A 16,275-nucleotide genomic window follows, 5' to 3' on the forward strand; every position below is an offset into this window, starting at 1 on the left:
TTTTAACTAGAGACTAAGAAAAAAAAGCATTTTTGTGTTCTTGTTTCCAGTAAAAAAAAATATGTTCCATTCTGTTTAACACATTTCAGAATGCACTCAAAATATCTAACTTTATTTCTAATGTTATACCCGTTTTCACACTATGTAGTAGTTATTAAGAGATCATCATTTTTATTCACGGGATAGTTAATATAAATTTATTGACAAAAAACGCCTATCAATATACTAACTTGGTAACTAAATTATCCAGTTTATTATACAATATTAATTTTATAATAAAACTGTTAAAAATATGATTAAAAAATTTTTTTTAAATAATCTTAGTTATAAAATAATTTATTTTTAATACTAAATAATGTGTATACAATTATATTATTTTATAAGACGCTCCATAACAGTTGTGTGAGCATTCCCGATCCATAATTTCCCCTAAGTTTTATTCCCCAGAATGTTCCAATCCATCCTAATTTCAACTGATAATCCAAAATAATATATCGTCCAGTTACATTGTTCCTAGACCTCCCTTTCTTTCTTCCTTTGAAAGAAAGATTAGACTTGAAAGATAGGCAAGTCTGGTATGGACCATGGTATACAAATTTTATATATTTTTTAATAAATGGTTACATATGAATAGAACCAGACAAATCCTGTAAAATTTACGGGCCAGACTTTAGTTCTAAAGATGTTTTTCAAAGCTAATGATTAGGCTAATTTAAGGTGTTTCCTTTTATAAAAAAATATTACAGGCAAGATAACTTGTAAAAAATATATTCTATGGGCCAGCCCATATAAATATAATTATAAACGGAACCAAAAAACCTTATAATAAATCCAGACTTCTGCAGAAGTTAGGATATGTGCTACTATGGGAATTTCTACTTTAATCTAGGGGTAAAACTTGATGAGTCAGTGACACGAGTTTTTTCAAAAGTATCATTGAATAATGTTGATGAGAAGGTCTAGGCGGCAAAATTTTGTTGGAAGAGAAGTTCCCAAGGAAGTGAAAATTAAGAAATATGAAGTTTAACAATATGTCTGACAGATAACATAAAAAATAAGGATAAACTTTAAAAAAAATTTAGAAATGAAGAGTTATTAATTAAATAAAATGAGGAAGTAAAAATTTTAGAATTTCGTTCAATTGATTACATTATTTTCAATAAATTCGGTTTCATATACATTTCTGGAAGATGAATAAAATTTACATCAGGATTAATCATGTATGGATAGGATACCTATTGATCATTTTTAACAAGTATAAGAAGACGATAGTGGTGCAGTATATTCTGGAAAAACTTTACAGAAAGTCCCTTTTGTGTGAATTGAATGCATTTGATAATTCCACATTCAAATGAGGATCTAAAAGAATTAATTTTTAATTTTGTGGCATTAGGTAATGGCACTTTACCCACCTCTTTTAAGGAAGTTATGAAGATCCTATGAAAGAATGGATTAGCTCCTATAACTATATATTTAAAATTTTAAACCAACTTTTTATTAGATTTTGGTTAACTTATTATAAGATGAGAATGAAATACAGGACCTGTCTAATTTTGACACTGCTGAGAGCAAAATTTTGACCAACTTAGACAGTTGCCTAATATTTTCTAATACATAGTTAATAGAAATCTTTAGTCAAATTTGAAAGTTACCCGATTACCAAAAGCTCAAATATAGATAAGTGTTACTATGTATTTTTTTAAAAAATTGAGAGATTATAAGATTTTAACCTGCGAGTTTATAATTAAAAATTATAACAATATTATAAAAACGAAAAGAAGTAAATGAATAAGTTGGAATAAATATTTGAATATGATTTGTTGCAGTTTATTAAAATAATCATAAAATTGTCCAATCGAATTTTTTCTTTTGAATTGTTCAATATTGCAAATAATTTTTTGTAGCATTTATTATCACAGAATGTGTACAGATACTTTTATAAACATATTTTACATAATTTGAAAAAATATATATATAATCACCCTATTTTCTGTTCTTGATAACGGATTTCATTTTGAGTCTCCTATTCTTACCGGGTCTAGTTTTCTTAAAACCTTTGGATCCTTTCTTTCCACCTCCCTTTTTTGAACTTTTGAAATTTCCGAAATTTTTAGTGTTCTTAAAGTTATTTGATTTGTTGTTGTTGAACGTTTTGATATCGTCTGCTTTCATGTTATTAGCTTTAGAACCCCTTTTGCGTTTATTGCCACCGGTTAGTAAGCTGTTATTTCCAGTTTGGCCAAATTTTTGGTTTTTAAATATAGCCTTTTTACTTTGTAAATACAAAAGAATACATTTTATATTAAGATGATGTATACAAAAATAAAGGAAATTACGTAGATTAATATTGCGAATCTTGCCAATTATTAGACTTAGGCCTCGTTTATAGTAAACGCGATATGTTGAAACGGTGCTGCATTTAACACTGCGTTATTTACAAAATCTGGACGATAAATAGGTATTATATTTCCCATTTAAAAAATATCATTTTTTATAAATACATGTTTTCAAAAAATATTATCGCTGTGACATATCAACTGTGATTTCGATTGTGTTATATACTGCCTCACTTGAACTAATCGCGTTTATTATAAATGAGGCGTTAGACTAGTAAGTGAAAATTAATAATTTATCAAAATTATAACCTCATTTTATTGGCTGGGCGTTTATTATCAAATTTATTGGAATGAGATTTTGACTCTTCTTCACCTGGAGTATTGGTTTGCTTCCCTTCAAAGGCGAACAAAAAAATATAAACGAATTAAAATTTCCAAAATAATTGTAAAATTTTTATAAAAATGGAATAATAAAAATTTGGATTTTTATTTATGATTTTTAAATAGGACTGTGACGATATTAATGCTAATTTGGTGGCAATATGGGCATTTTAATGGAAATGTAAATAATAGCAATAATGGTTTTTAACATACTTTTAAAGAAATGTAATTTTTTAAAAAAAGAAAAATTTCCCATTTATAGTAAACGCGTTATCTTCAAGCGTTACGTTATTCAACGCAGCGTTATCACAGCTGAGTCAGTTTTAAAAACTAATTTAAGATAATAAAATAAATATAATTATTTTACATAATATTTTTTATACCTTTTAATTGAATTCACAATTATTTTTATCAATGCATCACATGTTCTTCAAATTTTAGCACAGCATAAAAATTATAATGATTCATATTTATAAATTTGTACCTATTTATTGGCTTTATTTTGTAATAACGCTGCAACATAACGCGCTTACTAATGAGGTCTAAATTATAATAATTAACAGTTGATTTGTAAACTGGTTCTTAAATTTGACACAGTTCTAGGTTCCTGTTCCAATCTATGTTAAAAAGCAATCAAATAATAATCCACAGAATTTTAAACAATGTATATACTGCCAGCAGGAATGCGTGTAATTAAGCAAAATGTATTTTAGTATATCCCTGTACTGTAATCTTAATATATAAAATAAATTTAAAAAAAACTTAAAAAGTTCGTGACAAAATTGTCTGAAATTTGTAGGATAGTTATTTTATATATACTTGAATATATTTTTTTTAGCAAAATCAAATTCTTCATCTTAAAAAAAGGGATTTGAATAAAATTATTGCTATTTATAACTTAAATCATTTGATATTATTTAGGCGCCATTTTCAAGAAAAAAGAAAATATTTTCTAGTGTGCGTGAACGTGTAAAATAATTACTCTTATAAATTATCGGATGATTTTTAAAAAAAAATATTAGACATATTGCCGTTATCATATATACTAAATATAAGACACTCTTGTTAGAACCGGTTTCTGGGAATATATAATATCGTTACAATAAATCGAAATTTAAAATGGCTGATATGATCTAATCAAAAGAATTTTTTTTTATTTCTATTGTTCTACTAATTACCCTATAGAAAATAATAATGAAGATATGGATATAATTGTATAAATCATTTTAAATTGACATTGTGGTGGGTGAAAAAATAAGTGATTGAAAATAAAATGCCTTTACTTTGTTTCCATAGCTTCGTTTTCTCCATCGTAGACTTTTTAGAAGCTCTTTTTTGAATTTCATTTACTTTGGCTACCTTTTTCTTGAAATTTTTTTCTCGTCTGCTTTTGACTATTTTTTCGATTTTGTCCAAACGATTTTGTTTGCCTATCAACACTCGTTTAATCTGGTGAGTTTGATTTTTTAATAATGTGATCATATAGATAATAATAATAAGAAGAAAATAGGGGAATAACTATATTATCGTATGAAAGGGTTCATTTTAAGTTATTTTTATATCATAAAATTTAAATATTTTATTACTATTGTCTGCCTAAAAATTATTTAAAACTAATATGAATTTTAGTCCAATATTTTTTAATTTGATCTTTGCAAAAATATATTTTATAAAATGCTAAACCATCTAGATAATTTTAAATTCATTTATTGTTAATTTAAATTTAAAAAAATTTAGACAAATATATTAAGTTGCAATAAAAAGTTTTTTTTAACCCTATCCATGTGCATATCTGATTTGATCATCTCAGCAAAATAATCATCTGGCCTTTCAGTATATGTTCCAGACTCTCTTAGTCTTTGCAATTGCTTGAAACAAGAAGTCTGTGCTAAATTATAGCTAAAAAAATATATAATATCAATATATTTTCAATCATTCTTTATTAAGCAAACTGGTCAAAAAATTGGGATATGTGGAGCATGCATTATTATGCAGAGACCCCTATTCAAACTTTTTTATTATGAGGGATTCGATCAACCTTGTTTAACCAGATCAAGGATAAATATCAAGTGTGGTTCCAACCCACACCTTTGTCGTAAATAAGAAAGGTAAATAAATAATGGAAGTGATTAGTATACAAAATAACTTTAAGTAATGTATTTGGTTAATATTTTTCTGGAATTTATTAAATTTATTTACTTATATTTTTAAGATGAAGAGAAGTATTAAATAGTAAATTTAATAGATTGAGTAATTAACTTATTAAAACTCAGTTTTTTATTTATCAATTTATTTGAAATATATTTTTTATGTTGTTTATAACATGAATAAAGTCCTGTATTGAATCCATTTTTTCAGGTGACAACTAATTCCAAGAAAAAAAATAAAAACTTTGGTCTGTTTAATTCAATTTGAATGTTTGAATACAATTAGAAATGCAAAATTGCTCCACTCAAGTCGACTACAAAACGGTTTAGCTGAGTTTAGAGGCAAAAAAATCGGTTCAGCCTTGGAGTGCAAACCAAAAAATCGGGTCAAACTTGGTGCTCAAGTCAAAAAAATCGGCTGTCTTGGAGCTATAATAACAAGTCAAGCTATAAGAATATAAAATAATGATTATTAGGCTTCATTTTTGAGTAGTAATACACTGAAATTATCTATTTTATACAGTAGCAAAAAAATATATTGCCATCATTATATTATTTTTTAAAATAAAAATCAAAGGGGATTAGCAAATTGATTTATTGGCATGCATTCCAAGGCTGATCTAATTTTTTTTGCACTGCAAGGCTGTGCCAATTTTTTTGGTTTGAGCTCCAAGATTGAGCCAATCTTTTCAGTGGCTGAGCCGGCTTGAGTGGAGCAATTTTGCATCACTAAGTCCAATCCTGAATTCTTTTTTAGAAATAGGACTAGATCTACCTTTTTTCTCTTTTGCCTATTAAAAAAGGAGAATATTTCAAAAAAATTGCACTCAAGAATAATAAATAAATAATTTTTCAAGAATTTCAATAACCTATTTAAGATATATTTATGTAACAATACTAAGAAATCTAGTTTCTTATTCATTACAGACAGAATTAACCAGGCCCCAAGTAAATAAACCATTAAATAACTATTTAGTATAAAATAAATTTAGAAAAAATAGAGATCAAAGAAAACTAAATTTTAGATAATAAATTAATTAGATCAACAAATCAAATAATTATTATATATCCTTTTCTACCCTTGTGAAAATATAAATAAAATTGAACCTTAGATTCATCAACTAACCTCAAAAGGTTAAGGAAAAGTAATTAGGTTAAATTATTTAATATATTTCGCATTATTCATTAGTATGTTTTAATTGTTTATTTAAAACAATGCAGAGGTTTACTGATACTTAGTATTGAGCCAACTCTCATGATATTGATGAGTACTTTAAATTTTAACTGACAACCCCTAAAAAATTAATCCACATATATTTTTATAAAAAAATAGAAATGTTAATTTTTTCCTTTATTTTTGCAGAACTAATTTTGAATTAACATTAAAGAAAATAAATTTAATATTTATTTGATATAGTGATATTGGTCAATATTATCAGTTTATCTCTGGTTTTAAGTTTACAACAAATAATATATATTTTAGGCTTTAAGCATTACAAATATAATTCTCGCTGAAAATCATTCTGTGCCAATACTTCTTCTTTTTTAATTCTTTCATTAATATCCTCTTTTGCACCATTAGATGTATCATTGTCTATATATTCTTTGAAATTTAGTTGATCTTGTTCTAAAGTTAATGGAACATTTGTTGAATAAACATCTAATATCTCAGGAAAGGTTAACTTTTTGGAGATAAATTTATCATGCGCAACTTTTAGCCCATTCTAGATAATTCTTAGAATATTTTGATATATAAAAATAAAGAAAAACTTTATCATTTATAAAAGTTTTTGGTGGATTGATCTCTTGATAAAACTCACCGGACTTTATCTCACCTTTAGCAAATGCCTCTTGAAGCTAAAAAATAATTTGGAAATAAATTCTATATAAAGATATTACTTCTAAATCAGAATCTGAGGAAAAATCATCAATTTTTGACATAATATTGAATATATTCGATTTTGAAAGATTAAGAGATTGATTCTTGTGACAGTTTAATATATTTGACGGGGACAAATTGTATAAAACTAGTGTTGTTTATTTTTGAGCCAATTTTCAGAAAATATTGCTTAAGCCTCGAAATTTCGATAATAAATGTCTACCTTAGTACCTTATATGAACAAAATAATCAGGCTTGCGTAATATTTTTCTTCTGGATCAAATATTGAGTTAGCTGTTTTATAAATCGGCTCTAAACGAGCCATTTAACAACACTAATACAAAAAGTGGCTTTGAATGCTAATTATATTAATTAATATCTTTCGATTAAAAGTTAAATATAATTTAGAAAATCAGAAAATTTATCTGTTGATTAAACCATACAAATCATAAGCAGAATCTTGTTATCAAAAAAGAGGAAAATACCATTATAATAGATTTTATGTTATATTAAATATCTAATATAGTAACTTAGGATACTAGCCAATATTTTAGGGTTTAGCTCATAGGCGTACTCATTGGAGACGAGAAAATTTCATACCCCAGGAAATGTGCCTGTTCGCAAATATATATAAACTCCCCTCCCTCACCACCCTTCCCATCCCCTCTTCCCCAAATATGTATTCAATAAATTACTATCTATATATTTAAAAATAAATAAGCAAGAGTTAATTATTTTTTAAAATAACAACCATAATTCAAAATTTCTGTAAAAAAGGTGATAAATAAAAACGATTATTATAAAAATCACATAGGCAAACGTCCGCACAGGGTTGTTAATTGATCCATTTAAAAGGATAAATCCAGAATCGACCTTTGTTTAAAAAATAGATAACGATCACGATCCTTTTCTTATTTTATGCTTCATGCAAAATTAGCTAATATAAAAATAAATTAAATGTAGTCTAAATTTAATGTAATAGAATAATATAACAATATTTATAGATTTATAATCAAAATTAGCCTTTAAATAATAAAAGAATTCATAAATTATTATGATTCAGCATCCGCGTCCTTCATTAAGAACATATTTAGCTTTAATAAGCAAGCTTTACACCGGAGCGCTTGATGGCAAAGGTATTATGTATATTTATTTATATCAATAAATAAAATATCAACTAAATTATTGTTTGAATATAAAAAATATAAATTAAGGGAAAACGCATTTTGCAAAGAATTTTTCCCAAAAAAGTAACAGATATTTCTATGCAATTATTTGAATAAACATATGCATATAGTTGATCCTGCAGGTTTCACAAATGGATAATTAACCTGCCAGCAGATTTTGGCAGATTGATATGAGGTTAAGCTTAAATAATTATGGGTGAATTATTTCTGCTAATTCTAACTGTTCTCAGAGAGTAAAGGAAATCTATATTTTAAGAAATGATAACTAACATTATTATCGATAATGAGGAAAAGGTAAAAGCTTCTCATTCTTATCTGTCACTTCAATAACTTTGTGCATTTTATTTTATTCTAATAATGTATTTTATTTTCATTTAAATAAAAAGAAAACACGAGTTTGTATATCAAATTCGCAAATGTTGTCGATAAAATTTATGAGAAAATATAAAATATGGTGAAGTGTTAAACATGATGGAGATAGATATTTAAAAAAATAAAAAATATTTAATTTTAATTTTTGTTGTTTTGTGTTGTGATGATTTAATGAAACATATTGACGATTAAATTAAAACTAATCCATAATAATCTTTGCAAAAATAATTAAATAACAAAAAAAAACAATAAAAGAAATTTCAATAATGCTTTGTCTATATTTTAATTATTTTTGCAAAGATTATAATTTTATATGGATTGGTTTTAATTTAATCGTCAATATGTTTCATCAAATCATCACAACACTGTATATACTTTGAAAAATATAAATTTTTTAAAAGGATAGAAGTATCGAATATTTAACGAAATGATCTCGATAAGAATCCTAAATTTAAAAGGAAATTATAAATCCGAGTATATTGCTAAAATAAGAATCAAATCTAGGATCGTCGATCCTATGATCTCGATCCTTTAACAACTGCTTTAATGTAATCTATTAAATATTAATTTATATATCTTATTAGTAATATTTAGCATATAAAAATAAAAATAAAATTTATGATATTTTTGTATTTTTTTTTTTAAATGGGTGTATTAAAAATGCTTTTTAATCTGAGCCCTAACCAGAATATATAGATAAAATAAAATTAACAAAGAAACGTTTATTTTATTTAATCTAGCAAGATTTTTAATATCACGTTGTAATATAATATAATGTTATTAAATACATTTAAAGAATAAATATCCAAATACATTATATAGCAGCTATCATAAGTATAACCAGGGAGGTGTGAGGAGGGGGGGGGCGGGAAATTTGTAATATAATATAGTACTATAAAGGAGAATTTTAAGAAAAAAAAATATAATAAGCAAAAGTGAATAATATTTAAAAATAATGACTATCAATTCAAAAATTTTAAATTAAAAAAAAAAATTCATTTTTATGAAAAAAGTAAAAAATCAAAATTATTATTTAAATAAATGTAGCACAGTCAAAATCCCCCGCATTAGGTGATCTCTACAGGTAAAATTATGGCCATGCCTAAGACAGCTATGAAAATATATTGCAGATTTAGTGTAAATTTTAAAATAATAAATATTTCATTTCACAAACATATATATGCGATAAAATGGAATATTATATTTATATATAAATCTTTTCAGATGAAATTGAATGTGAGAGTCTTTAATTTTATGAAGAATTAAATAATCAACTCGAAATTTTATTCATTAGTATAATAATATAGATGAACTACTTCGAATATTTTAATTATTGGTTATATTAGTTTTGTTTCATTTTGATATGCAAGATTCCATAAAATATTATAAATATCTTTATCCTTTGATATAATATAATATATTTTTGAATCTTTTACCATTTTGGTTTTTGCTTAAGGCGGATTGGAAGGAAATTATTATGACAATAAAATTATTTAATCCCACAAGAAAAATAATATTATTTAAATTAAACCCTAAATCTTTTTTTTTGTAATGACGTTTTTAAATAAAATTTTAAAAAATATTTGTTTAAATGAGTTCCAAATTATTAAAAATTTGTTGCCAAATTTAGAGAAAAATAGTGTGCTAATTTTTTTTTAAAAAGGGGGGGGGGTTTACATGCATAGCGTCTAGTTAACTACGCGTTTGCTAATTGGGTCGGATCTTATTATTTGTAAAAGACAGAGTGCAACATTCTCAGCTGGGTAATACTAGTTAATGACTTACTATTAGAAATAGTCATTGATATTCATCCCTAAGATGTGACAACAATTTGCATCGCCAAGATGTTCTAGGGTAAAATTGTACTGCACTTCTTTTCAAATCTTTGCTAAAATAGCGCGAATCAATTCCAGTAAACATTTATTTAGAGATTAATTTAGAGAAGATAAAAAAAAGGATTAAAGGGAATAAAAAAAAAGTGTGATATAGTTTTCAAAATTCGTTGTTTATTATAATTTTTATAAATTATAACCATTGGCCCCTTAGTTGGCCACGATTATTTGAAGAATAATATAGTAAGTAAAATTTTTAAATTTTTAAAAATAACTAGTGTTGCTAATCCCTACTTTTAAAAATGACACGCTAACGATATCGTTATTTGATGTAAATGTAGCGCCCTACTGAATCATAGTGCTCTTATTAGCTTCCATATTTAAAAAAGGTTGCTTAACTAAAAAAATATAAAAACAAATTAGTGAAATTTTAATATTTCCTATGCACATTATCTCTTATTATTAAGATTGTAGAATTTTTTTTTTTTTTGATTTTGAAATTTATAATTTTCATAAAAATAGATTACCTAACTATACAAGATTAGTCAAATCTAAAATAAAACACAATAACAATTTTTAATTAATTTTTTAATATTTTCTGCGCACATTATCTCTTATTATTAATTAAGGTCAATACTTTTTTTTTCTCCTTAAATAAAAGATTTGCAAATATTTTTTTAAAAAAAAATAAAATTATAATATTCCTTTTTAAAATTTAAAATTGAATAAAATTAATTAATCTAGAATTTTTTAGAAAATGATACACATTCTATTCCTATTCATTTTGGTTCATATTAAAGCCCACCCAGAAGGTTTAAAGAAAATGAATTATTTAATTATATTTGTAATAGATATACCCATGTACAAATTAGATCACGTAATATATGGGATAAGAGAAAAAAAAACTTAATTTTTTATATATCGAAAAATAGAATGCATCAAAGGAAAATCATTTGTCCTATTACTCCATTCTACACCACTATTTTGTGCTAATCTAGATAACTAGAAAACCCAGGTGGGTGATTCACCATTAATTATTCTCTCTAATTATTACGTGTAATACTTTAATTTGAGACGCATCCTTGTCCCGTGTCTATGGTAAGGCTATATAATACAAATTTAAAAGTATCTAGTATGGAAATGATATTTGTATTAAATAGCTATTTTAAGATATAAAATAAATGACGTGATGTACATGAAGATCAATCAATAATTTCTTAAAGCATGTTCAAAATAGCTTTTAGATAACTAATTTGTAAAATGTCCAATATTCGAATAACCAATTTTTATGTATTTGTTTTATTTTAAGATTTTATAGTTATAGTTATGATATTGATTTTTTTAATTTGACGTGTAATATTTTTGATTTCCCATATATATCTCAAAGATTAAAATCCATTTCAAGCGAAGCATTTTTTAATCACGATCATAAAAATATTTTTTTAAATAATATATATATATATATAACAAATATACAAAGAAAAATTTTTAAATTAATAATTAGTCATCTTCCTCCGGTGATATTCTGAAATCGTTTAATAATTTAAAATTTGTAAGATTACAAAGCTAATCTTTTCTTTAATCAAAAAGGCCCTCAAAAGTTATTGATTTAAGAGCCCCTTTGGCTGACGAGTAGTCCGTCAAACCGCTCGATTTTTTAAAGAGTCGTCGAACCCAATATATTAACCAAAAAATATTAGGCAAGTCTGAAAATTTTGTATCATGGATGGCAGAAAGGCTTAGGGTATTTCTTAACGAAATCCAGAGGCTTGCATAATATTTATGGGCTAAAATAATGGGTAGACATTTTTAAAAATTGAGCCTTTTACTAACCCTATTGACTATTATGATTAGGGATTACGCCTTATCCGAGAGGTTTGCCGATACCACGTAAGGTATTCAATATAATGTTTTCAGGTGAGTGCTAATATTTATGGGATTTTCTTTTTTTCAGCGATTCCTATCATAATTATTATCGGAGAATTTCTCTGCATGTAATGCCCCATTACGGCTTCCCTATACCCAAGGGAGTTGGGGCCTTATATATTTTATCTGTCTGACGCGCTAATAAAGTGGATGTCTCTCTTTAGAATCAACTATTAACCCACATCTTTGACAGTTGTAAGGTTGAAATATTTCTAAAAGGCCTGACGGGGAGGTAAATATTTGTGAATATTCTCTTTTGAATTAGATTAATTAGATTTTGTTCTAATAATGCTTTAATACCTGCAGATCCCCTTAAGGACAACCCAAGATCGGAGATTTTATATTTAATCACCTCGGTAAAAAGATAAATAGCAGGAGAAGAAAAATTTTAAGTTAAGTATATTTCACATATCATATAATTTAGGGATAAGTTGAGTTTTTGAAAATTTTAATGTTGATATATATTTAAAGGCATAGCCAAGGTTGGGGGAGGGGAGGCAAAAGTAATTCCTAGTGTTGTTAAACGGCTCGTTTTGAGTCGCCTTTTAAGAACGGCTAACTCAATATTTTAGCCAGAAAAATATTGCCTAAGCCTCAAGATTTCTCTAATAGATGTCCAAACCTTTGTTCCTTCTACTAACAAAATCTTCAGTGTTGCTTAATATTATTCTAGATGAAATATCGAGTTAGCCGGTTTTAAAAATCGGCTCAAAACAAGCCGTTTAACAACACTAGAAATCCCAAATTTGCCTCTTCTCATAAATATTAACTTTATCTTATTAAAATTTCCTCTCTGCACACTCCCTCCATTTCCTCCAAAAATGTATATAATATATAATGGAGAAAAAGATTTTCTTTGTTAAAATTAAAAATTAGAAATAACGAGTAACATTAAATATAAACAAAAAGTGAAATAAAACACCTAACATAGCCAAAGGCCTACAATAGGTGGTTCTAAACCACTAATAATATTTGAGGCGGGAAAACAAACCTAATGGTGCCCCCTCCTAGCAAAATCCTAGCTTTTATATATCTACTGCTTTAATGTAGGAAAGGTGGAATGGTCTAACTTTATTTTCCTAAAAATATAAAACTTGTATTCAGCATCAGCACATCATAAGATTTTATATTAATTTTTTTTTTCTTCCAAATTTATCAATTGTTTTATATAATAAAAATAAATGATATAAAAAAAAATAAAATATTTTAAAATAATTGGCAAGGTAAATAAAATGTTTATTTGAATGTTTCAAAATAAAAGTATGTAAAAAAAATAAAGTTTTAACAACTCAACATTTAATTATTTCATTGATGCAGATATTGTGAAATCATCCAACTACCATATAAGGAAATTAGATTCAATAATATCTTCTTATATTATTTTAGAGAACAAGAAGATATGAGTATTTAGAGATATGTAGACAATGATATTTATATACATTATGTTAGCATCTAAATGGTTACAAAAATAAGCATTGCAATACCATTTTAGTAATTTAAATGTACTATTCTGTAAAAATATTTTTTTTATTATAATTAGTTGTATCGACTCAATTTAGAAAACTATGTTGGGGGAACCTATATGATGAATATCCTGACCATTTCGATATATATTATGGCACTTTGGAATTAGTGTGAGAAATTTTATATTTTATTTAAAATAATATACGCGCTATAAAAGAATTTGTTTAAAACCATTTTAAATTAAAAACCATTAAAATAGAATATTCTTTAATCTTTTATACCTTCAAAATCATGACATATCTTTTTTTCAATTGTTTCTATTGTTATAACTCAGCAGACAAATATGATTCGATTTAAATATAAAGGAGACAAATTGTAATTTTTTTAAATCATATGTCCAAGTTACTATCAATAGAATTCTTGTGTCAGTTCTATTTTATTGATTTTAAACTCAGAAATTTTCAAAAAACTTTTAGAAAATTGTATTACAAATAAGATGATTTTTAAAATTTTGTATTTAAAAGATACAAGATAATTTTTTTAACACCTTAAATAGTCAAAATTAAAATGCATCATGCTTCATTTTTTTTAAATAAAACAGTTTATAAAAAATATATAAATAAATTGTTGAAAATGACAAATTTGTTATATAAGAAAATGCGATATTAAGATATATTTATAAAATTGTTTATTATAATAATAAACACAATATCAGAATAAAAAAAATTAATTAAATTATTTTTTTTTAATATGATTAATTCAAACAATTTGTTGTTTAGCCTTTGACGATTTGGTCTATTGACTATATTAGCGAAGTTATAATAATCGTAACTCAAAGGATGCTAATATTGAGATAAATTTAATATATATTTCTTTAGTATATTACATTTATATTATGTCTGTTATATTTCATATAATTTAAAACCTCTAAATTAATATCCTTTACTGAATAATTTAAATTGTATGTAATACTTTTAAAACTAAAGGATTCATCTTAATCGATTTAAGAATTTGCAGACATATTAATTTCAATATTATTTTTAAAATTAATTAATATATCATACATTATCTTAAAGTATCTAAACTCTTATTAAATTTTTCTTTTAAATTTTAAAATAATTTTCATTTTAAGTTTTATTACTTAACTATAATAAATTATTTTTAAGGTAACTCTATCTTTTTGAATACAAAGTTGATTAAAATACAGATATTTTTAAATAATTTGTTAGATACAAGTTTTTATTAAAAATTTTAAAAAAGATACAAATATCTGCGATTCTGCCCAACCATGATTTCAAATATAGTCAAAAATATTAGATAGGTTTGCGGTTAAATCTTGTTAGCATACATGTTCTCAAAGATGTCAGCGATATCTAATCGTTGATATTTTTTCTATTTTATCATTACATTCTTTCACTTACTTTTCTCCTGAAATCACTCCTCTCTTTCAATTATTTCTATTATAAGTATTTATTATATTAATAATAATTTCATATATATTTCTTTTCCTATTCATTATATTTGTTTTCTTAAAAACTTTAAATATTTTCTTAAAATTCAATTTTCATTAAATATGAATGTATATTTATTTTTAAAAAAAGGTTCTCGGAAATATATCTTGTTAGAAAGAAGAATTCAGTAGTGTCTTATATCGAAGGGGGTGATAGGAACCTTAATACATATTCAAGAAATAATATCACCAATAATACGTTGATTTTATTTGATTATTATCCTTTACGGAACATAATAAGGTTGACAGAACTTAAGCGAACATTCATAATTATAGCTGATGTGAGTAGTAATTATTTATACATTACATTTTAGTAACTTTTTTTTTTAGATCGAGATTGGTTTGAATAGCATTGGCGCAGCTTTTAGAATATGTATGATACCGTTAAACAGTAGCATATCACATATATGTGTGGAATTCGCAGACGCAAACGTGAGTTAAAATTTATAGGAACTTTATATTTCTTTCTTTCTTTTTTTCTTTCTTTCTTGGAGGAAAGAAGAAAGGAAGGAAGGAAGGAAGGAAGGAAGGAAGGAAGGAAGGAAGGAAGGAAGGAAGGAAGGAAGGAAGGAAGGAAGGAAGGAAGGAAGGAAGGAAGGAAGGAAGGAAGGAAGGAAGGAAGGAAGGAAGGAAGGAAGGAAGGAAGAAGGAAGGAAGGATAATGAAAAGTGGAATTTAACAATTTTTTGTTTATATTTAAATATATATAGTTTAGATTACGAATTAGAAAAGAGAATGTAACGTTGATAGTAAAACGTGAAGCCATCACAAGTTTAAGCATATATCACAATCATATAGTATACTATTTATCATGGAGCCTACCAAATGGAAATTTTTATCGATATCATTATACCGGTGGAATATATAATATATCTTGCATTCTCCGCTTCTGTTAAATTAATGTCTCAATAAACAAATAATTATGTATTATACATTTTACTGATATTTACGTTAATTATGCCTAAAAAATTATTTAAATATATTAACGTATCTAAAAATCTTGTATTAATTAAATTTTACTCGAATTGTGAAAGACTATCAATTTAACAATCATAAGTAACACTTGACATGACAATTTTCTTTATTATTTGGACACTTTATAATTTTTATACTTTTAATTTTAATATTTCTCATATAATTAAATGACGAATCGTTTATAAGAATGTAGTATATAATAAATACATTAAAGACCTTTTTTTTGCAAGTATTTGAAAGAATATAGGGATATATAAAATTAACTT

General features: G+C 25.3%; 1 protein-coding gene and 1 long non-coding RNA gene across 2 annotated transcripts; one reads left to right on the top strand and one right to left on the bottom strand.

Annotated features, from left to right (window-relative positions):
* Positions 1-1,828: 1,828 nt before the first annotated feature.
* LOC135924635 (probable rRNA-processing protein EBP2 homolog) lies at positions 1,829-6,876 on the bottom strand. The gene is made up of 7 exons (XM_065459725.1): positions 6,764-6,876; positions 6,635-6,721; positions 6,362-6,588; positions 4,493-4,616; positions 4,001-4,166; positions 2,646-2,730; positions 1,829-2,272 (listed from the first exon to the last, which is right to left on the bottom strand). The coding sequence occupies exons 1-7, from the start codon at positions 6,803-6,805 to the stop codon at positions 1,984-1,986; spliced, it is 1,020 nt and encodes a 339-aa protein (XP_065315797.1). The 5' UTR covers positions 6,806-6,876; the 3' UTR covers positions 1,829-1,983.
* A 3,956-nt stretch (positions 6,877-10,832) lies between these two features.
* On the top strand, positions 10,833-15,214 carry LOC135923297 (uncharacterized). The gene is made up of 3 exons (XR_010571177.1): positions 10,833-10,946; positions 13,601-13,694; positions 15,126-15,214. It is a non-coding gene; the product is annotated as an uncharacterized LOC135923297 (long non-coding RNA).
* Positions 15,215-16,275: the final 1,061 nt, after the last annotated feature.

Source organism: Gordionus sp. m RMFG-2023, chromosome 2 (assembly GCF_954871325.1).
Source record: "Gordionus sp. m RMFG-2023 chromosome 2, tfGorSpeb1-WG-v2, whole genome shotgun sequence".
NCBI lineage: Eukaryota > Metazoa > Nematomorpha > Gordioida > Chordodea > Parachordodidae > Gordionus > Gordionus sp. m RMFG-2023.